Source organism: Hyperolius riggenbachi, chromosome 9 (assembly GCF_040937935.1).
Source record: "Hyperolius riggenbachi isolate aHypRig1 chromosome 9, aHypRig1.pri, whole genome shotgun sequence".
Lineage (NCBI taxonomy): Eukaryota > Metazoa > Chordata > Amphibia > Anura > Hyperoliidae > Hyperolius > Hyperolius riggenbachi.
Window position 1 is genome coordinate 67,188,074 of NC_090654.1, and position 24,052 is coordinate 67,212,125.

General features: G+C 46.8%; 1 protein-coding gene across 1 annotated transcript; it reads right to left on the bottom strand.

Moving 5' to 3' along the window:
* Positions 1-2,133: 2,133 nt before the first annotated feature.
* Positions 2,134-22,546, bottom strand: MANF (mesencephalic astrocyte derived neurotrophic factor). The gene is made up of 4 exons (XM_068252992.1): positions 22,355-22,546; positions 9,553-9,680; positions 5,929-6,070; positions 2,134-2,984 (listed from the first exon to the last, which is right to left on the bottom strand). The coding sequence occupies exons 1-4, from the start codon at positions 22,443-22,445 to the stop codon at positions 2,800-2,802; spliced, it is 546 nt and encodes a 181-aa protein (XP_068109093.1). The 5' UTR covers positions 22,446-22,546; the 3' UTR covers positions 2,134-2,799.
* Positions 22,547-24,052: the final 1,506 nt, after the last annotated feature.

Sequence of the window (24,052 nt, forward strand, 5' to 3'; positions counted from 1 at the left end):
ACAGATAGATCCCTCTCTGATCGAATCTGATCAGAGAGGGATCGTATGGTTACCTTTTCTGCAAACAGATTGTGAACCGATTTCAGCCTGAAACCGTTCACAATCTGTTGTGTTGGTGGTGGTGCTGCCGTCGCTTCGCCCGCATACATTACCTGCTCCACCGGCGCGACTCCAGTCCCCAGGTCACCGCTGCTCCGTCTCCGCTCTGGTCTCCAGGTCCAGCATGCTTTACTTCTTCCTGCCCGGCAGGAAGTTTAAACAGCAGAGCGCCCTCTACTGTTTAAACTTCCTGCCAGGCAGGAGGAACTGAAGCATGCTGGAGACCAGACCAGCGCGGACACGGAGCAGCGGTGACCGGGGGAGCAGGTAATGTATGCAAATCGGGCCAGTGTATGGCCAGCTTAACTGTCCCTCAGATTAGCTCACAATCTAATCCCTACCAGAGTCCTATGTCTATTGTAGTGTACGGCCAATTAACTTAACTGTATGTTTTTAGGGAATGGGAGGAAACCCACACAGACAAACAAACTCCATGCAGATAATGACCTGGCTAAGATTACAACCGGGGAAACAACACTTGAAGGCAAGAGTGCTAACCACTATACCACCGTGCTGCCCACATAAATAATACTGCCATCATTTCCTGTTTACCCAGGGATGCTAGAAGACATATAGGAGAGCAGGGAATATTGGTTTGCTTTGAAACTCGGGCTCAGTGGCCACAGCTCTGTACCCAGACAGACATTCTAAATAAGAAAGAGGTCCAATTTAGCTTTTTGATGTGCTTTGTGGCACAAATAGGTGTATATGCATAAGTATAGTTCTTTTTTTAAGGCAGACGTCAAATAAATTTGACTACCTACATCTTGAAATAATAGACATGCATTTTTTCCATAGCCAATTGATGCTGCTTGTATGGGAGCTGACATCTTGCTGGTGATGTCAGGATGGGCAGCCAGCCGATTTGATCAGTGAGCAGCTGAAGGTGAGATTTGGAGGGCACATTAACTTTTTTGTGAGTGTGTGTGTGTGTGTGTGTGTGTGTGTGTGTGTGTGTGTGTGTGTGTGTGTGTGTGTGTGTGTGTGTGTGTGTGTGTGTGTGTGTGTGTGTGTGTGTGTGTGTGTGTGTGTGTGTGTGTGTGTGTGTGTGTGTGTGTGTGTGTGTGTGTGTGTGTGTGTGTGTGTGTGTGTGTGTGTGTGAGTGAGTGTGAGTGTACCAACAGCAGCCAGAGGCTCTGTTGTGTTACCACAGCGCAACTGATCGGCCATGTTGGGCCAAGATTTCCCAGTATGCTCTATTGATGTTTCCCACAGGTTTTGACCCAAACTCAGTTGAGACGACAGGCATTGTAGCGTTAATAAAATAATCAGATTGGATGGTCGCTAGATGTATGGCCAATTGAGGGCCACCAGATTCAACCATCAGATCAATCCCTCTCAGATCAAATCTGATGTGAGAGGACTCGAATCCTTCCACTCGCTGCACTGATTTTAGATAAGATTTCAGAATGAGTGTCTGTGGAACTGCTCACCACTTTCCATGCCTCCCAGGTACCTTCAATGTAAAAAGTGTCTGAATCAATTAAAAAATATCTGCTATTAGGTAGCAATGTTTACACCCCGTCTGGGTGATATCACAACATAGCGAGGATTCATGAGAGGTTAAAGTGGACCTGAACTCTTGCACAGGACAGAAGGAAAACTGAGCATATTGCACCCTGTGTGTATTTAAAGAGTTTAGCCTGTCTAATTCCCCCTCATCTGTGACTAATCATGAGTGTAATTCGGTCTCTCAGCTGTGACAGCTGGCTGCCTTGGCAGAGCAGCCAATTTGTAAACACAGGATGTTAACAGACATCCTGCAGATTTTCTTGCAGGATTTGCATTAGCTGTAACAAAAGAATGTTTTCTTTAAAAAGGTTATGTACTGTTGTGTATCTTTTAGAACAGAGAGGAAGTTCTGAGTTCAGGTACACTTTAATTCGTCATTAAAAAGTTGGCACCTGTAATAAAAACTTTTATCTTTTCATATACCCAGAATGACAGGGTCCCGCAGTCAGGTTCCACTCAGGTAATCACTGAACAGAAAGCACATCATTTAAGCAAGAGGTGATTATACAGAAGCGCAGCTCATTCTGAGATAGAAACATTTAATAGAAATATGAACGGTATAATCAATAGAAACGTGTTTGCATCTCCTTCCCAGATCACCCCATTGGGCACACACAGTATACGTGTCACTGGGATGTCTGGCACACTCATCTTCGGCACTGGTGGCAAAATACTGAAGATCCATTGCGGCCCAGCAGGACAGCTCACTTACCGTGAGGCCTCCTGCTGGCGCCAATCATGTCTGCAAAGGGGGCGTGTCACCGCTGGGTACAGAGACGTGATACATGCAGACCAGCGCACAGATATGTGTAGGTAAGTCTGGAGCCAACTACATGGTCAGCACAGCAAGGGGGGGGAAAAAAAAAAAGTGGATTATTTTATTTTCATAGAAATAAAAACCACTCAAGAAATAAAAGTGAAACTAAAAAAAACCCTCTTAGAAAAAAACAACACAGCTGCCGCAATCACGGTACAGCAAGGAGCAATAACTTACAAGACTTTTCATGAAACAGAAGCGAGTCCCACCGTTTCTGTAACATCCTGAATCTCTTGGAGTCTAGCCATCCTCCAAACAAACAAAAACCAGAGGAAAACAAAACTAATCCAATAAAAGTAAAATAAACTAGGGTCAGTCTGCCAGCTGGCTCCTCGGGGTCAGCGTGTCAAGTCTGTGTCGGCCCCTCAGGGTCAGAGATCAGTCCGTGATTTGGCAGCATTGGGAGCATATTTGGGCATCAGTTCGTTGATCTTGCGGATGTAATCAGACTTTTCTGCGCAGCCCTTGCAGGTCTCGGCCCAGTCATCCAAGATCTTTTTCAGCTCCTTCACTCGCAGCTTCTTCAGATCCACCGTGCTCAGGTCTATCTGCTTATCTGTAAAGACAACACAGTGTCATTTTCCAGCCATGACTGCTACTTCTTTAAGGCCTGTAAACACACTAGATTTATGTCACGCAACAAGGATCAGAACCAGATTCCTTGGGCGACACCTCTGGGCCGAGGCTGGACAGACACATAGTCAGCCTACAGGCTGACAATGTGTACTGTTGCAGGGGGGGCAATGGAGCAGCACAGACAGACATCACAAGGTGGGCGGGGCAAGCAGCACAAAGCCATTTAGCCATCACTCAGCTGAGTTAATCCACCTGGGGAAAATTGCTGGCCAAGCAGCTGCTGTACACTTGCAGGATGATAGGCAGAGGCGGTCATTATTGCCCCACTTCAATCTAGCGTCTGCACAGGCCTTTTCACAGATATAGATAGATGCAGCTTTTTTTCCCCCATTAAAGAGATTCTGAAGCGGATTTTTTTTACCTCTTTCTATTGTGCAGTCATCGTCAGCATTAAATTCCAAGCTGATTCACCGCCTTACCATGGCAGAATGAGCCATTTATGCCCCCGAAATACTCAGGAAAATTGTATGACTTTCCAGGTCGTAGATTTTGCTGCCATGAAGAAGCAGAGCTGTGCACTGTAGCTCTGCCTCTTTTCCAGTCAATTCCCACCTCTCCCCGCCCCTCACAGTAAAAGAAAACAGAGGTGCAGGGAGAGGCAGAGATTGACTGGAGAAGAGGCAGAGCTACTGCACACAGCTGTGTCGCCTCCAGGAAACAGAATGATGTGATCCTGAAATGCATTTAGGGCATTTCGGGGGGGGACATAAGACTCGTTCTGCAGCGAAACAACTTAGATTTTGATGCTGAAGATGACTGCACAATAAAAAGAGGTAAAAAAAACAAAAAAAACAAAACAAAAAAAAAAAAAAAAAAGCTTCAGACTCTCTAAGGTATTAAAACTAGTTTTTCTACTGCAATTTGAAACCAGCTAAAAATTTCCAAAACTGGCTGTCAAATTGAACTTCTTTGTAACCATGGCAACAGTACTCGGGTGTGGGGGTGTGTGTTGTACCCAGCTTGTTCCACCGCTGGGCACTGCTGGTGCACAGGTGCCCAGCGGTGGAGCAAGGGGACGCAGAGAGGCCCGGGAAGGTTCTAAGTAGGCATGTAACTTTTTTTCTTATTGTATTTGCTACAGGTATTCTTTAAAAAAAAGAGTAACTGTCAGGCTGCAAAAGCTAATTTAAACCTCTATTCTCCTGTGTTAAACAGTTTAGAAGGAAGCCAAAAAGGCAATACTGAAGTTAAAAATCTCTCTTAGGCCCAGTGCACACCGAGCGGTTTTTGGAGCGATCCGCCGGCCGCATCCGCCTGGAAAAATGCTTGGCTAATGTATTGCAATGGGATGGTGCACACCGGCGGTTTGAGGTTTTTGCCAAGCCGCAAACGCGCCTCCTGCTGCGCGTTTGCGGTTTGCTAAAAAACCTCAAACCGCCGGTGTGCACCACACATTGAAATACAATAGCCAAGCGTTTTCACTGACTGATGCGGCTGGTGGATCGAATACAAAATCCGCTTGGTGTGCACCCGGCCAATATCTGCTCTCTGCTCCCAAAACCGCTAGCGTTTTGACGATCTGCTAGCAGTTTTGGTGTGCACTGGGCCTTACTTTGATTTTTGCTGAATAGCAAGCCTCTTTATTCCCAAGCTCCTAAGCATAACAGATACTGTAGAGCATGCTGGGGCTGCTTCTTCTCCCCACTGCACTCCCTTGGTCCTCCCCTTCATTTCCTTATCCCGCCCTAAGGCTGCTTTCACAGTGAGAAGTTACAGGCTCATGTTACAACAGCTTGTATCTTGCAGCCCAGCTCACAGTACTGAAAAATCAATGTGCTGTTCACAGGGCACATGTTCCTTCAGGGCTTGTTTCCACTGTTGCGACGCGATTTCGGCCGCATTCCGACGCTTGTAAAAACGCATGCGGATGCGTTTCTACATGCGTTTTTACCCGCAATTTCGCCTGCGATTTCGCATGGCAGGGTGCCATGCGAAATTAACCATGACACTGCCAGGGCTAAATAAAATTGAAAAAGGTGCGAAATCGCACGCGAAATCGCGGGTAAAAACGCATGTAACAAACGCATGCGTTTTTACTATTAAATACATTAGCGGCGATTCGCACGGATTCCCGACGCAGGCGAAATCGTTGGCTCTTTTGTGCGTTTTTTTCACGCTGAAAAAAACGCACCTCAACAACGCTACAGTGGAAACAGGCCCATCCACTTGTATTACATGTGCGGATCTGCATGCGTTGGACGCATGCAGATTCGCGATAGTGGAAACGAGCCCTCAGAGTACACTGCATGAGTCCGCTATTGTTCCTAGCCACATGGCTAATTAATATTCACTGCACAGTAGTGTTGTCCGGATTATGAACCATTAGGATCTTGGATCTTTTTTGTGAGTCGAATCATCAGGAAGCAGAGTAAGGGAGGATATTACATCACAATTGGCTTCATACAAGACAGTCCAACATGGAACCTGCCATGAGCTGTCAGGAGCATTAATCTCTGCAAATACTATATAAAAATTTTGTAAAATCCAAAACGTGGACAGTGAAATGCATATGTAATGTAAGTACAGCCAATATTTAGCTACTGATATGTGTTTTTTGTATCCTCTTTAAGCTTCACTTACAGTATATATTCTGTCAAAAATCATTCAATTTCAAAAATCATAAAATCTGGGCTTATAATGAGTGGTGACGTGAACATGCTGCCAACAAACTTGCATTAGTAGTGGCCATGTTGAAATCGGATGGCGTTGAGGAGACTGTACATGAGTGGGCAGTAGCACAGAGGTCTGCAGAACTGTAAGCAGGAGACCGTTCCTCTATGTGCGCCTCACCTATGCATCTTTGCATTTAGCCCTTTAGCTAAAATCTCAGGCATTATTTTGCCTTAAATACAGACACCACTTACCATATTTCAGCTCACAGATCTGCCCATCTTTCTTCTTCAGCCTCTCGCAGATCTTCTCTGCTGGTATGTGGTTGCTCAGTGGTTTTGAGATCTCATTGGTGATCTTTGTGGCAGCATCACTGGTGGCCCCAATATAATAGCACTGAACAAAGAGAGAGTAGATAAATGAACTAAACTCTGGAATTATTTATCCAGAAAGCACCTAGTGGCCAGACGTAGAGCAGCGGAAAGAATTTGACTACTGTACCGAGTAAAGAATTGCTTTTGGGAAATACACTTTAGCCGTTATCCCTTTTACATTAAAGGGAAGGTTCAGGGAGGGTGGAGAAAAAATAAAAATCAATTTCCACTTAGCAGGGGGCTTCCTCCAGCCCGTGGCAGGCAGGAGGTGCCCTCGCCGCCGCTCCGCAGGCTCCCGGTGGTCTCCGGTGGCCGACCCGACCTGGCCAGGCCGGCTGCCAGGTCGGGCTCCTCTGTGCTCCAAGTCCTGGCACTTCTGCGTCCCACGCCGGCGCTCTGACGTTATCGGACGTCCGCCGGGCTGTACTGCGCATGCGCAGAACTACTGCGCATGCGCAGTACAGCCCGGCAGACGTCCGATGACGTCAGAGCGCCGGCGTGGGACGCAGAAGTGCCAGGACTTGGAGCGCAGAAGAGCCCGACCTGGCAGCCGGCCTGGCCAGGTCGGCCACCGGAGACCACCAGGAGCCTGCGGAGCGGCGGCGAGGGCACCTCCTGCCTGCCACGGGCTGGAGGAAGCCCCCTGCTAAGTGGAAATTGATTTTTATTTTTTCTCCACCCTCCCTGAACCTTCCCTTTAAAGGCAATCATAATCAGGCTACAGGCCAGCATACCCCAGCTCCATTTCGGATATAGTAAACAAAACAGATAAGAGGGTTGTAACTCTCAGCTCTACCGGTTAAACTTACATTTACCTTTTTCCAGAAAAACATTTGAGGTCAGTCAGCTACTTCTGCACAATGAAAGTATTGCTGCTGCATGTCACAGTAACACCCGTACATCATCGATGTTTCGCTATCCTCTCTAGTATTGAAGGTGTTAGAGGCACATCTTCTGTTTAGCTGACAGCTGGGTTTTCTTTTACAATTAGGATTGCCTAACTGGTTATTAGAATGAAATTCTTCAGCATTATTTCTGACCAGTCCGCACTGCTAACTTACAGGAGATGATTTATTATGGTTAGATAATAGTACACAACACTGCGGTACCTACATTATTCAGCAAACCAGGACTGGGGTTTTAAAGGGCATCTGAAGCCAAAAATAAAAAACAGTTTCTATACATACCTAAAGGAGGAAGGCTCAGACGAGTGCCTCAGTACTGCGCATGCACATGTCCAGGCTCATGCACGCGCTCATCTTTGGAGGTGCTCAGGGACACGAGCTCTTCCAAAGGCTACATGAACAGTGCCCAAGAGCTATTCCCCCGGGGTTAATGGGTCCGGGAAGGCTCTATAGTATCCGGAGCCTTCCCTCTAAATAGGTATAAACTGATTTTCATTTTTGGCTTCAAATCTCTTTTAAAAACTGTCCATTAGGTGGCAAAAATCTGCAACCTTTGCTTTGGTCATATTGAAAACTAGCATACTTTATAGCAAGGTTAGTGAATTTGAGTGCAATTATGCAGCTGAAAGCACACTCCTGCATCAACAACTCATTTCCTCGATCCAGGACAGAGTTCACGGCAGGTGTGTCTATGTGACTGCAATTACATAACCAAGTTGTTTTGAATCAGGATGATACCATTTATTGGCCAACTTAAAAATATATAAGAGATAGGGCCCATTTACACTTAGCTATATAGAGACAAAGGGCAAACAAGTAGTCCCTGAATACTTGTCCATCTTACCCACGTAAAAGATAATGGGTGGGGCCAACCCCATCAATACTTACTCCCAAAATATATCTACACACATATGGGTTACCAGCCGCCTTAATGTGCCAAGTATGAAAATTATTCAGTTAAGGACATACAAAATCTCTAATAATACACATATGAAAAGAGCAACCATGATTCAAAAATTTAAAATTGCGTATGCAAAGGCTAATGTAGCCATCAAAGCAGCAAGTAATGATTAGTGTTCCAGTTCAAAAGTGCACATAAACAATCCCATACATGCATACTTCAAGCATCCCGCGCTTACATACTGGTGCCATGCGGATCCTAAGCAGTTTTGGTGGGGGCACCCCTTAATATTTCCACAATCCGGCAAGCTCCAGGCAACAACCACTAATGGTGGAGGTCAATTATCCCCTTACTCAGTGTCCATAAGGTTAGGGCTGACGTGATAAATACCCCTGGAGTGATTTCAGTTCATGCTTCCGTATAGGGAAAGAAAGGGTGGATCTCACCGCAGATAGATGCTGGCGTCCCTCTAGCTTCTCTGCTGCGTGTGACGCCGTTTCTTTTACTGCTTGTGGGGCGGCCTGAATTGATACAAGGCCGTTCCGTTCGCCTGCTCCTCTCGGTAGTTAGGTCATCTCACCCGGATACAGTCCGGTTAGCTGTTTACTCCGGAGAGGCCATCAGCGGGAAGGCAGGACGCCAGACACTCCTCAGCGCGGAAGCGTAGCTGGGAACTCAACCCATTTACACTTAACCAGTTAGTGTGCGTTAGTGCGCGTTCGTACATGTTTTTTTCCATAGCAGTGCATTGAGAAGAAGATTTCTGTTAAAAAACGCGTTAAGTGTGAAAGGTGCCATAGAAAAACATGGGCATTACTTTGCAAATCAGTTTTCTTTCAGTTATAACTGAAAGCAACTGATTAAGTGTAAAAGGGGCCTAAGCTTTCGTCTGAAAGTACCGAGGTACTTCTCTGGATGTTGTCTACTTATACTGGCTGCCTGCTCGTTATGCAAATTGGTATCTTTTTAAGCTTCCTGTCCAGAGTGGGAGGGGAGACAAGTCTCAAGGAGGGGTGCTGTCCTGATAGACGTCCTGGAAAATATATAAGAGAGAGCAAAGGCACGTTCACACGCCAGATTTTTTGAAACTACGGGTCGTCAGACCCACCTGCGCCGAGCGGATCAGTCAAAACCAGCCTTATCAGTCTGACAGCAGCCTGTACTCACATGCAAACTATCGTTAGAATGACCGCCTCGCGGGCGGGTCCGACAACCCATAGTTTAAAAAATCTGGCGTGTGTGTAGCTTTCGGCTATTGTGCCTTCATCAGACTGAATCCTGTATTTTTTTTTTATGTTTTGTTTCAAAAATCATGTATCCCCTTTTGATGGTGCAGGTATATAGCTGTCTGTTCCAAAATATTGTAAGCATACAGGATTCAGTCTAATGAAGGCACAATAGCTGAAAGTTTACTTATTTTTTCAATTAGCCAATAAATGGTATCATCCGGATTCAAAACTTCTTGCTTTTACTGGCAACTGACGCAGTACAATACTCTACTGCTGTTACATAAATTACTAAGCATTCAGCAACCAGCACCATGTTTTGATACGACCCCAAGGGGGGGATGGAAACTGACTCTTATTAGCAGAAGCCAGTCCTGGCTTCCTGGATCACCAATCTCAGTAAATAAACCCGAGTGCCAAACTTAAATATAGTATGTAAAGAAATCAAAGTCTGTCACTGCCCATAACTTACAAATCTGTTCTCCTTTCCCTTGGCTGCATCGCAGGTTTTCAGGAGCTGCTTCTCCACTTCCGCCGGCGTGAATGCCACATTGTTCTCCTTCAAAGACTCGTAGAAGCGGGTCAGGAACGAGAGACAGACTGCAAGGAAGGAGAGACGGTCAGCTGGGGTCTCCAAAGCAGAAATCCGTAATATGTGTATGATTTTACCTATACACAATATGATTATCTTACATTTAAAGCAACAACAGTCTATTAGGTGTTCTACAATAAACCATAACATATAAATCCTATAAATAACAGCACACAGGAGAAGAAAAGAACCTCACAATCTAATATTACAGGATGGAGTATAGGACCAACATTACAGTGCTTTTTTTTTTTTAAATCAGCCTTTATTAACCACTTCAAAACCAGCAGTTTCTGGTCCCTTAAGGGCCAGAGACCACTGGTACAAAAAAACAGGGCCTACTAACGTCCCACCGATATGACAGCAGAGCTCTGTGAGCCGGTCGGGAGCTGATTTCATTGGCTCCTGACCCTGTGATCAATGTGAGCCAATGAGATTATCTCGCAGTGATCACAGGGTCAGAAGCCAATGAAATGTTTGTGGTGCGTTTGTGGACATCAGGGTGAGAGCTTGAAGTATATCTACGCACTGGTACCAATTTATCAGAGAACAAGTAAATAAATCCATTCCTGGAGGCCAAGAAGCCCTCTTACTAAAAAGCAATGCTCAGTGTAGTTTGCCTTCTTAACCTCCTTAGCGGGAATCCCAAATCAGGCTCGGGATGGAAATCCGCAGCTCAGAACAGTAATCCCGTGCCTGAGTTATATGCATGAGCTCTCTATGTTAGGTTTTCTTTTTTTCCTTCTGGTTTTTAAGGTCTATGGCCTGGTGCACACCAAAAACCGCAAGCAGATCCGCAAAACTCTAGCGTTTTTAGCTGCGTTTTTTCTTCTTATTTTGAAGCGTTTTGCGGTTTTGTGCTGCGGTTTTTGGTACAGCAGATTACAGATATTGTTACAGTAAAGCTGTTACTGAACAGCTTCTGTAACAAAAACGCCTGGCAAACCGCTCTGATGTAGCATTTTTCAGAGCGGTTTGCGTTTTTCCTATACTTTACAATGAGGCAGAAACGCCTCCGCAATCCAAAATCTGCAGCAGCCCGGGAGTATGCGTTTCTGCAAAACGCCTCCCGCTCTAGTGTGCACCACCCCATTGAAATACATTACCCTAGCGTTTCCACATCCGCAATCGGATCTGAAAACGCGACCGAACCGCTCTGGTGTGCACTAGGCCTATAAGCTTGTGAAAAAAATTGCACGACTTTTAGACCCTAAATCTGGAAATGATAACGCCAGAGAGATTAATAGTAGGAGGGCTTTTTGGTCTCTTTTAGTCCCCTATAATTTCCTGGTAGTTTTGGGGCACCCTGAGCTGCTTGTCTATTCTGTTCTAGTCCAAGCCCTATCAATCCCTGCCACGCACTGAGGAGGACCAGTAGTCAGAAACAGGCTTTCTACAGGTTGGGTTGATGTGGCTCCGTAAAATTTATAAGCTTTAGGTTGGCTATACACCAGCGGTTATAGATGTAAGCCTGGCTTCAGGGGCATAAAGAGATAATTTGCATATTCAGTAGTGATGCATTGTGGGAGACCACAGTCAAACAAAGCTGAATTAACGTCTTACTTTCTGTTTCAAGAAGGCAAATTACACTCACCATTAGCTTTTTAGCAGGAGGACTTTTCAGTCTTTTTCAGTTCCCTTTACTCTCCTAGTACTTTTAGGCCACCCCAAGCTGCTTGGGTATTCCAGGGCTGTGGAGTTGGAGTCTGAGTCGAGGCAATTTTGAGCACCTCGGAGTCGTTGATTTCATAAACTGTGGAGTCGGATGATTTTTGTACAAAATCCACAGCCCTGTTAAGTATTAGACTAAGGAGTCGGAGTCGAAGTCCGAGCCATTTTGGGTACCCGGAGTTGGAGTTTTAAAAACTGAGGAGTCGGAGTTGGAAGATTTTTGTACCGACTCCACAGCCCTGGGGTATTCTGTTTGTATTATGTTTGCAGCTTTCACTTTAATAAAGCGTAATTTGCTGTTAATTCAAACGGCACAGTACAGAGCGCGCTCTTGTATCACGCATACACGTCATCGTATGCAAATCGTGGATCATGATTGGCAGCCTGCCAAAGCAAAAGTAAAGTGCAAACTGTTTGTCTGCAATCAGACAGCATATTCACCGCTACTTTCTTATATTCTTTTTTCAGTGACCATATAGCGAAAATACAAAATCGAAAATGCCATTTTCGATGTGAAAATGACTTTGGCGAATATGTGAGAGCAGCACTGATGGCCAGCTCCTTTCTCTTCCTCAGTCACTAAAACACTGCATATTTGGGAAATGTTTGCTCATAACTATTGACCAGTAACATAACTATTGACCAGTAAACGCTGCAGTAATATTTCGGTTAGCGATGGGATAGTGTACAAATTGTAATGCTTTGGAAATATAGCGCTACCATTTTAGGGCCCGTTCACACTGCATGCGTTTCCAGACGCGTTTTGGAAACGCGTGCAGGTGGCCAAAACGCACGACATCAGACATTGCATAGAGTGCAATGTCTGATGTTCACACTGCATGCGTTCCGGACCGCATGCTGCACGCAGATTTTGCAAAAACGCGTGGCTGTCCCATTCACTTTTCAGTGATGGGATCAGCCACGCAACGCACACAAACGCGGATGGCCATGCGTTCGTACGCGTTGCGGTCCGCACGCGTTCCGCACGCATGGCCATCCGCATTTCTGATCTGAATTGATGGGGAGAGTATGCTGTGGGTTGGGGAATACATTGGTACCATTTGTTGGTATCCGCCCAACCCACACATACTCTCCCCATCAACCTAGCAAATGGTATCGCTATATTCTCCAGCCCACTGGTCACTTCTTTACTGCTCCTGTTCCAAACTGCACTGCAGTCCCACCAAGTACCCACCCCAGTGCAACAGAACCTGGCCCCAAACTGTAGCCCAAGGGATTGAGTCCCACTCTGTTCAGGTGACAGTAGTTGAGTGCCTCTTAAGCCTTGCAGGAGGCATGTCACCAAGCAGGGATTGGATCTTAATCCCTCGGGCAACATTGCAGGGCTTACACTGTACAGACATGTCTCTAACTTGCAGGCTAGTGATATCGCTGTTACTATGGATAAAGCAGCGGGGTGAAGGTGGGCAGAGTGAGTGGGGAAACCATGCTCTCGACTGGTGCTTAGCCAGATTGATCCCCCAGGCTGATTACTGACCAAGGTGTCGGGAATTGGAGTCAGCTGTACACATGCTAGATTCTTGGCAGGGGTGGTTGTCCTTCGTTTCCTTGGCCAAATTTTATCTACCGTGTGTACAAGGCTTTAAATGTCAGCGTCACTCCAACAGTCAACGAAAATGACGCAGTGAATTTTTCCCCATTCACTTATCTTATCCTTATCTGTTCAACACCTTCCCAGCATACAGCCAACAAAAGAATGCTTTTAAAAATAAGTTTATAGACATAGAAATAGCTGTGAGCTATTTACACACTCTAGACAGCCATCGTTACCAAACTATCCTAGACGACAATGCGACAGATTTCGTCTGACAGCAACATGGCATATTTGAATTTAACGACGGCACGATGGTCCACTGATCAGATTTTTAGTGGATGCTCAAATATGAGGATCCAGAAGTATGTAGCTGGCTACACACAAGGGTTTTGAATAGAAAGATTGTTTGTCTACCAACTAACACAGATTATTCTCTGATCAGAACCACCAGGATGGATGGATCGGCCCACATGGACAAGAATGGTGGTCTAAAAAACCCCCACCCACCCATACTCGGAAGACACTTTAGTTTGTTTTGGAGCATGTCGATCAAGCATATGTATGAGGCATAAGAGCTGAAATTGTATTACGTTGGCCAAGCATCTACCGATTTTGCAGCCCGATTGACCACCCGACTCCATAATTTCATTGATTGAAAATCGGTGCCCCATGTCCGCCTGATCCATGATTTGAACAATTTCGGGCCTAAATTGGTCACAAGCCTCGCCAGGACCCGCCGGCGAACACTTTCGGTTTGGCCGTCACCGGCCAACAGGCATGGGAACGCGAGTGATTGTTCGCGTTCCCAGCCTGTATATCGCCCCCTATGCTGCTATTGCGGCCAGGAGGCAGAGCCACAAGGGGGCAGGCTTGGGCTTGAAAAGACATCACAAAAGACAGACCCTGCTATAAAAATTCCTGAACAAAGCAAGGCTGAAGGCTCAGTCCAGGATTTTATCAGGGCTGATTAGAAGCAGGCTGAACAATGAAAAATGTAACAGAGAGCAGGGTAGGTGTTTTCTCTAATGTTCCCACTGATATATATGGTAAAACACATGAGGGTGCTTCATCTCTGGTTCACTTTAAAGCTGGCCATACACTGGCCCGATTTGCCGCCGTTCGACAGCAGATTCGATCACTGGGATCGAATCTGCTGCCAATCGTTCGCACTAAACGCACCCGCCGATCCGATTTCCTCCCGAAATTGGACCGGTCCGTCGATCGCGTCGTGCGGGAAATAACCGTCGATCGCCCGCGGGTAGGGAGTAGCCGATCCGATACAGGTATACATTACCTGACGCTGGCTCCCGGGCATCTTCTCCGCGCTGCACCGCTCTGTTCCTGCTCCATCCCAGCGTACATTAACTTCCTGTGTCACTCCAGTGACCAGGAAGTTCAAATAGAGGGCGCTCTATCTGAACTTCCTGGTCACGGAGTGACACAGTGAACGCTGGGATGCGGTGCGGTATGCTGGGATGCGGTGCAGCGCGGAGAAGAGAACCCGGAGCCAGCTTCAGGTAATGTATACGGGGGGCGGGGGGGACACAGGTGGCAGGAGCAGCTCAACAGATTGTGATCGGTTTCAGGCTGAAATCGATTCACAATCTGTTTGCAGTAAAGGCAGCCATACGATCCCTCTCTGATCAGATTCAATCAGATAGGGATCTGTCAGTTGGTCTAGCTAATGGCAAATCGACCAGTGTATGGCTACCTTTAAGGTATTTATAGATAAGATAGTTATATAGCATAAAACAGACAAGGAGAGCTACTTTGCTAGTCAGGAAAGATAAGAAGAGGTAATTGGGTCAATCTAAATTGGCAGGAAGACACCTGCGATTTTATTATTAGGTAAGAACTTTAGTCACTATATACCAGTACTATATTCTCACGCCGTTTCTTTTCCTTCCTTCTTATAAACCAAATTACCTTTATTTTCTGAAAGGATTTACTTATAGTCGGACATGCACATCTAGTTTGGATTTTCTGGCCTCCTTGACTGTCCCATTTGCTGTGCATGCCTCATACCCTGAAAAGGTTCAGGACTCTTGTTGCTTTCTGATGTACAACATCAAATACAGAATGCCTGTATTTTTATGTATACCAATGTCTGCATTTTATGTACCGATAAAACAGAAAGGACCGGCACCGCTGTCTTGTATCAAAGCTCTTTTAATAGCACCAAAGTGGCAGCAGTGACAGACTGCTGTTTCGGTTTACACCTTTATCAAACTGCTCAAAGCCATAAAAATTGTGACAAGACAAACACCTTTAAATACCCCCTTCCTGTATGGGAGGGGCCCCAGAGCGGACCTGAGAGGGAACTTCAATGGTAATATGCAAATATGCTCATGTTTCATGCACACTGAAAAAAAGTGTAATACCTGAATTAGCTTGTACACCACACCCCCAAGCTGGGATGGATGGATGATCACTTCCAAAAAAGGGAAACACTTTCTCCTCCTGTCCCTCCTCCAGCCAGCCACTCACAGCTGTGCAGGCAGTGCTCTGACAACTTCCAGGTCAACCCGGAAGTAGTCAACACATTATGGTCATTGGAGTGATCAGGTTGCAGTATTACCAAAAGTGGCCACAAGATGGCTCACTAAAGGTCGGTGCGACATTAAAGTTGCACCCTGCAGTAAAAAATGAAAAGTTCAAGATTAAGCCACAAGATGTCAGTGTGTGCAAAAATTCTAATGCAGTCAATTCGCATAGACAATGAGTTTAAGTATATTTTAAGTGCGACAAAAACGTCGCATCAAGAATACAAAAAGCAGTGTTGTTCTCCTACCTGGTTCGCTGAGGGTGGACATTAAAAGCAAAATCTGGAAGAAGAGCATAAAATAAACATATGAAAACGTGATTTACTCAGGAGGTTCTGATGTCACTAGATACAAAAACTAAGATCATATTCGCGGTTTAAACCACCCACTCCAAAAGTATTCAGTTTCCTGATCCAAAAGGCCTCCTTTTTAAGTAAGGCCTTGTCCCTATCCGAGCCCCTCCAAGTATCCGGGACCCCATCGATTGCCATTATGCGCAATTGTGACACTGCGTGTTTATGCAAATGAAAATGTTGCGCTACCGCCAAAGTGCAATTCGGGTCGCGTATATTCGATTTATGCGACGAGAAACGCTCCTTAAGTCGCTGAGTGGTTTTGCCTACATAGCCAAAACCACATGGGCATTTAATCATATATACGACGTACCGAGAGTTACAATCGTATCGGCCACGTATTTTAAAGGGGACACCCGTTGAGGGATGGCAGAAAGTGTCCCCCCTGATAACATGTCCACACATGTGGCATGATAAACAAGGGTACATGCCCCTTCTGCCCGTGTCCCCAACAGGGCCCCCACTCCTAGTAATTTTGTCCCGAACTGTTGGTGCCCTTTTAAAGGACATCAACGGGGGATATCGTAGTTCTGGAATCGATGGGAATCCTTCACTCAAAATGTGCCAATGTTTGCGAATTGTACGTGCAATCATGTTACTGCAGGTATTATATGTGGATACGAAAGGTAACCTAAGGCTTCTCCTTCTACCTATTCTATCACGTTTCTCAGTTTGGAACGTATTTTCAGGGTAACCCCGGGCCCTAAACTTACTCCTCATTTCTTCCTGTCTCCTCTCCCTGACCTCAGTATCTGTGACAATGTCCGCCACTCTCTTAAGCTGCCCTAGTGGTATACTATCTCTGGTGCCGTCGGGGTGGAAACTCCTATAGTGCAACAGGGAGTTCCTATCAGTCTCTTTGACAAATAAATCCGTCTCGAAGTGACCATCTTGCAAAATGACTCGAGTGTCCAAAAAGGAGACACTACTGGGGTCACTATGCGTCGTAAACCGAATATAGGGGCAGGCACTGTGCAGTTGCGATACGAACTCATCCAGGCTCGAACGCGGGCCCCTCCACACGCAAAATATGTCGTCTATAAATCTCCACCAGCACAAAGCGTGCTGGCGGAAAAGACGATTATCATAGACAAATGCCTCCTCATGGAGGGCCATGTATAGATTTGCGTAGGAGGGGGCCACGTTCGAGCCCATTGCCGTGCCCCGCCTCTGCACAAAATACCTGCCCCCAAACGTAAAATAGTTGCACTTGAGTACCACCTCCAACAGTCGCACCAGAAATTTCCTCTGCTCGTGTGAATAGTCAGTGCGGGTCATGATGAACCAGTCAATCGCCTCCACACCCCCATCATGCGGGATGGAGGTGTAGAGGCTCTCAACATCTAGTGTAACAAGTAGCACTCCCTCATCGACTTGACCAAGACCTCGTAATTTATCCAAAAACATCCTTGTATCACGAAGATACGATGGTACTTCATGTACAAGAGGCTGGAGCAGGCCATCCAGGAATTTAGCTATTGGTACAAATATTGACCCAATGCCCGAAACAATGGGTCTACCTGGAGGCCTGTCCAGCCTCCTGTGGATTTTAGGAAGGATATAAAGCGTAGGGGTCTTGGGATGTTCTTCCCTGAGGAATTTAAAAAGACCATTATCGATAATGCCTTTTCTCAATGCTTCATTTAATAAATCATCAATTTTTGCCCGAACAATCAACACAGGATCACAATCTATGCTTTCATAAACATCAGAGTCAGATAATTGTCTCAAAACCTCCTCATTGTACATACTGGTATCCATCACCACCACTGCCCCACCCTTATCTGCGGGGCGGATGGTGATGGACACATTATCCCGTAGGGAAGAAATAGCTCTACGTTGTATTGGTGACAAATTACAATTGACCCCAATTTTACCCCTCTGGAAATCATCCTCGACACATCTAAGGTCATTCTGGACTCTAGAAATAAATGAGTCAATAGTGGGGTGACTTGGTGGAATGAAACCACTAGGGTTTCGCAAACCTATTTCCCGCAACCTGAAACAACCCTCAGGGCCATCTCCAGAAGTTGGGAACTGGGGTATGGAGGCAAAAAAATATTTGAGCTTAATGAGACGAAAAAAACGATAAAGTTCTTGATCCACTTCGAAGAAATTCGGTGAGTTAGTTGGACAAAAGTTCAGTCCCAGTTCCAAAACTTGAATCTCGTCAGGTGAAAGACTGTGGGAACTAATGTTCACCACTAATGATGGTGTGCCCTCGGTCTCAGTACTCTCGGGCTCACATTGCGGCCTGGCCTGCCCCTGCCTTGTGGGCTTGCCCTGCGTTGATGTCCATTTTCTCCGCTGGTATCTCCGGCCGCCTCTCCTGCTGCGGCCCCTACGTGGCCGTTTGGGGATCGATCTCTCGAAGCACCCGCTGAGGCATCCGAGATCGGCTCAGAATCAGAATCTCCTCTTGGTGTGCGAGGTTTCTTACCACGTGGTGGTTTCCCCTTAGGGGTCGGTCTACGAGGACCCGAAAGTCTCTGCCAAGAATACACGAAACCGTTGGTGTAATCAGAAGAGTCGCGAGCAAACTTATTCCTCTTATCTGTTTCCACCGTTTTAGTAAAGTTGCACTATAGGAGTTTCCACCCCGACGGCACCAGAGATAGTATACCACTAGGGCAGCTTAAGAGAGTGGCGGACATTGTCACAGATACTGAGGTCAGGGAGAGGAGACAGGAAGAAATGAGGAGTAAGTTTAGGGCCCGGGGTTACCCTGAAAATACGTTCCAAACTGAGAAACGTGATAGAATAGGTAGAAGGAGAAGCCTTAGGTTACCTTTCGTATCCACATATAATACCTGCAGTAACATGATTGCACGTACAATTCGCAAACATTGGCACATTTTGAGTGAAGGATTCCCATCGATTCCAGAACTACGATATCCCCCGTTGATGTCCTTTAAAAGGGCACCAACAGTTCGGGACAAAATTACTAGGAGTGGGGGCCCTGTTGGGGACACGGGCAGAAGGGGCATGTACCCTTGTTTATCATGCCACATGTGTGGACATGTTATCAGGGGGGACACTTTCTGCCATCCCTCAACGGGTGTCCCCTTTAAAATACGTGGCCGATACGATTGTAACTCTCGGTACGTCGTATATATGATTAAATGCCCATGTGGTTTTGGCTATGTAGGCAAAACCACTCAGCGACTTAAGGAGCGTTTCTCGTCGCATAAATCGAATATACGCGACCCGAATTGCACTTTGGCGGTAGCGCAACATTTTCATTTGCATAAACACGCAGTGTCACAATTGCGCATAATGGCAATCGATGGGGTCCCGGATACTTGGAGGGGCTCGGATAGGGACAAGGCCTTACTTAAAAAGGAGGCCTTTTGGATCAGGAAACTGAATACTTTTGGAGTGGGTGGTTTAAACCGCGAATATGATCTTAGTTTTTGTATCTAGTGACATCAGAACCTCCTGAGTAAATCACGTTTTCATATGTTTATTTTATGCTCTTCTTCCAGATTTTGCTTTTAATGTCCACCCTCAGCGAACCAGGTAGGAGAACAACACTGCTTTTTGTATTCTTGATGCGACGTTTTTGTCGCACTTAAAATATACTTAAACTCATTGTCTATGCGAATTGACTGCATTAGAATTTTTGCACACACTGACATCTTGTGGCTTAATCTTGAACTTTTCATTTTTTACTGCAGGGTGCAACTTTAATGTCGCACCGACCTTTAGTGAGCCATCTTGTGGCCACTTTTGGTAATACTGCAACCTGATCACTCCAATGACCATAATGTGTTGACTACTTCCGGGTTGACCTGGAAGTTGTCAGAGCACTGCCTGCACAGCTGTGAGTGGCTGGCTGGAGGAGGGACAGGAGGAGAAAGTGTTTCCCTTTTTTGGAAGTGATCATCCATCCATCCCAGCTTGGGGGTGTGGTGTACAAGCTAATTCAGGTATTACACTTTTTTTCAGTGTGCATGAAACATGAGCATATTTGCATATTACCATTGAAGTTCCCTCTCAGGTCCGCTCTGGGGCCCCTCCCATACAGGAAGGGGGTATTTAAAGGTGTTTGTCTTGTCACAATTTTTATGGCTTTGAGCAGTTTGATAAAGGTGTAAACCGAAACAGCAGTCTGTCACTGCTGCCACTTTGGTGCTATTAAAAGAGCTTTGATACAAGACAGCGGTGCCGGTCCTTTCTGTTTTATCTGGACTGCACTTCCCAGGAGGCACTGGGGAGAGACCTTGGGCACGCTGCATACTCTTTTTTGGAAACGGTGCTCCCTCTCTTTTGTTTATGTGCATTTTATGTACCCACATTTGTTTTTTGTGTGTGTTTTTTTAAGCTTGTTCAGTGACAGAGAAAATGATGGCACTATATAAAAAAATAATGTGACATCATCTCCCTCAACCCATCTATCCCTATTGTGCCACCTTCTCCACCAGCTCACCTATTCCTACTGTGCTATCCTCTCCCCTAATCCACCTAATTTAACTGTACCTGTCACCTATCTTCTCAGCATCACCCTTTTCTCCAGCCCACCCTCTTCCCCATCGCACCTGTCCCCTCAGCCACCCGTCCCCTCAGCCACCTTCTTCCCCATCGCACCTGTCCCTTCAGCCACCCTCTTCCCCAGCCCACCTGTCCCCTCAGCCACCCTCTTCCCCATCCCACCTGTCCCCTCAGCCACCCTCTTCCCCATCCCACCTGTCCCCTCAGCCACCCTCTTCCCCATCCCACCTGTCCCCTCAGCCACCCTCTTCCCCAACCCACCTGTCCCCTCAGCCACCCTCTTCCCCATCGCACCTGTCCCCTCAGCCACCCTCTTCCCCATCGCACCTGTCCCCTCAGCCACCCTCTTCCCCATCGCACCTGTCCCCTCAGCCACCCTCTTCCCCATCGCACCTGTCCCCTCAGCCACCCTCTTCCCCATCCCACCTGTCCCCTCAGCCACCCTCTTCCCCATCCCACCTGTCCCCTCAGCCACCCTCTTCCCCATCCCACCTGTCCCCTCAGCCACCCTCTTCCCCATCCCACCTGTCCCCTCAGCCACCCTCTTCCCCATCCCACCTGTCCCCTCAGCCACCCTCTTCCCCATCCCACCTGTCCCCTCAGCCACCCTCTTCCCCATCCCACCTGTCCCCTCAGCCACCCTCTTCCCCATCCCACCCCTTTAGTCACAATGTCACTCCCTCCAAACCCCCATATTTTACTATAACTACTGTCCTTTTTTTGCCCTCTCTATGACCCCCTTCCCTCTGTCCTCATAGCTCCCTCAGTGTACCCCTTCCCCCCACATGTCCCTCAGTGTACCCCTTCCCCCACATGTCCCTCAGTGTACCCCTTCCCCTCACATGTCCCTCAGTGTACCCCTTCCCCCCACATGTCCCTCAGTGTACCCCTTCCCCCACATGTCCCTCAGTGTACCCCTTCCCCCCACATGTCCCTCAGTGTACCCCTTCTCCCCACATGTCCCTCAGTGTACCCCTTCCCCCCACATGTCCCTCAGTGTACCCCTTCCCCTCACATGTCCCTCAGTGTACCCCTTCCCCCCACATGTCCCTCAGTGTACCCCTTCCCCCCACATGTCCCTCAGTGTACCCCTTCCCCCCACATGTCCCTCAGTGTACCCCTTCCCCCCACATGTCCCTCAGTGTACCCCTTCCCCCCACATGTCCCTCAGTGTACCCCTTCCCCCCACATGTCCCTCAGTGTACCCCTTCCCCCCACATGTCCCTCAGTCTACCCCTTCCCCCCACATGTCCCTCAGTCTACCCCTTCCCCCCACATGCCCCTCAGTCTACCCCTTCCCCCCACATGCCCCTCAGTCTACCCCTTCCCTCAGTGTACCCCTTCCCCCCACATGTCCCTCATTGTACCCCTTCCCCCCACATGTCCCTCAGTGTACCCCTTCCCCTCACATGTCCCTCAGTGTACCCCTTCCCCCCACATGTCCCTCAGTGTACCCCTTCCCCTCACATGTCCCTCACTGTACCCCTTCCCCTCACATGTCCCTCACTGTACCCCTTCCCCTCACATGTCCCTCAGTGTACCCCTTCCCCCCACATGTCCCTCAGTGTACCCCTTCCCCCCACATGTCCCTCACTGTACCCCTTCCCCTCACATGTCCCTCACTGTACCCCTTCCCCCCACATGTCCCTCACTGTACCCCTTCCCCCCACATGTCCCTCACTGCACCCCTTCCCCCACATGTCCCTCACTGTACCCCTTCCCCCACATGTCCCTCACTGTACCCCTTCCCCTACATGTCCCTCACTGTACCCCTTCCCCTCACATGTCCCTCAGTGTACCCCTTCCCCCCACATGTCCCTCAGTGTACCCCTTCCCCTCACATGTCCCTCAGTGTACCCCATTCCCCCCACATGTCCCTCAGTGTACCCCTTCCCCCCACATGTCCCTCAGTGTACCCCTTCCCCCCACATGTCCCTCAGTGTACCCCTTCCCCCACATGTCCCTCACTGTACCCCTTCCCCTACATGTCCCTCACTGTACCCCTTCCCCCACATGTCCCTCAGTATACCCTTTCCCCCATATCTCCCTCAGTGTACTCCTTAGTGACTCACCCTCGCACTCCCCGGCTCGCAGGGACTGGCCCGGCTCGGGCAGGAGAAGCAGGAGGCCGGTGACGGTCAGGGCACACACGCTCCTCATCATCTTTGCTGTCTATGGAACCTCCACACCGGCACCGCCGCTTCTCCTAGCAACTTCACCCGCCCCCGCTTACTACCTATTGGCCAAATGTTTCCACGCCGCACATCCCGATTGGCCCGCCGCTGCTGCCCGTAACACGTCCCGCTCAGCCATTAGCTGAGGCTCTGGACACGTCTCGCGCGGATGTGAGCTAGTTGTCGCTCTCTGATTGGCTAAGACTGAGTGACTCAAGAGTGGAATCTATGAAAAGAGAATGCGGAAGCCAGACGCCATCTATAATCAGGGCAACTGTGGGCAGTTACGTCACTCCTCTCTGCTAAAAAATATTGAAATCAATTCACAAAAACGTATAATAAATGACTTTGTTTTTCACCTAATTAAAAAAATACATTTCAGCACATTAACAAGCAAAATAACCAATCAAAGTAAGTTGCTCCTGATTAACTTTATTTCAATATTACTTTTGTTTTTACCATACCTCTTGACCACTACAGGTTGTGTCCCCCTTATGCCTGGTACACGATGCAATTATCCATAAGAATCCATTATTTCCAACAGGTCTAATATGATTTCCAATTGCTTTTCTGATCAATGTTATGATCACTTCTATATAAAACCAATCAGAAAAATAAAAATCAGATTGGATCTGTTGGAAATAATTTGATTCTCAACCTGGCGGGAAATTGCATTGTGTGTACCAACAATTATGGACCAGAGCACTTTTCACTTTTCAGCACTCTTCTTATTTGTCAATAACTTTATCACTACTTATCACACCAAAATGATCTATCTCTTGTTTTTGTCACCACTTTTTTTTGGGTTGTACTTTTTGTGAATAATTATTTTATTCTAAATGCATCTTAACAGGGATAATAAGAAAACATGGGAAAAAATAATTATTTCTTAGTTTTCAGCCAGTATAGTTTTAAAATAAAACATGCTACTGTGGGTAAACCCCACACATTTTATTTGCCCATTTGTCCCGGTTATTGTGTTTAAATTATGTCCCTAGTACAGTGTATGGCGACAATATTTTAATTGGAAATAAAGGTGTATGTATTTATTTTTGTGTTCATTTAAACTATATCGCAAATTACAAGCCTTTATTTGCAAAAATAACAGTAATATACCCTCATGACGTATATATTAAAAAAAGTTGAGCCCCCAAGGTAACTATTCATGTACTTTTTTTATGTCACTTTTTGGGGGGTAACTATGGGAGAGTGGGGGTGCAAGGGGTTAATTAATTAGGGATTTATTTATTTATTTATTTAATTCACTGTATATAGGGGTATTTTTACTATTTTGCCCCTAGAGCTCAACCCACTTTATTATTATTATTATATTTATAAAGCGCCAACATATTACGCAGCGCTGGACAATAAATATATACAATGATACAAGGATGACAGACATAACAAGGTTATAAAACATAGAACAAAGTTATACATGCAAAGTGTACAAAATACATGATCATGTGATATGGGCTGGTTAGGTAGGCCCAGTAATACAAGTACAGGCTGTCATAGGACAGGAGCACATGATCCTGCAGATTACACTAGGGAATGGAGGACCCTGCCAGAGGTTTACAATCTAAAGGGTGGGAAACA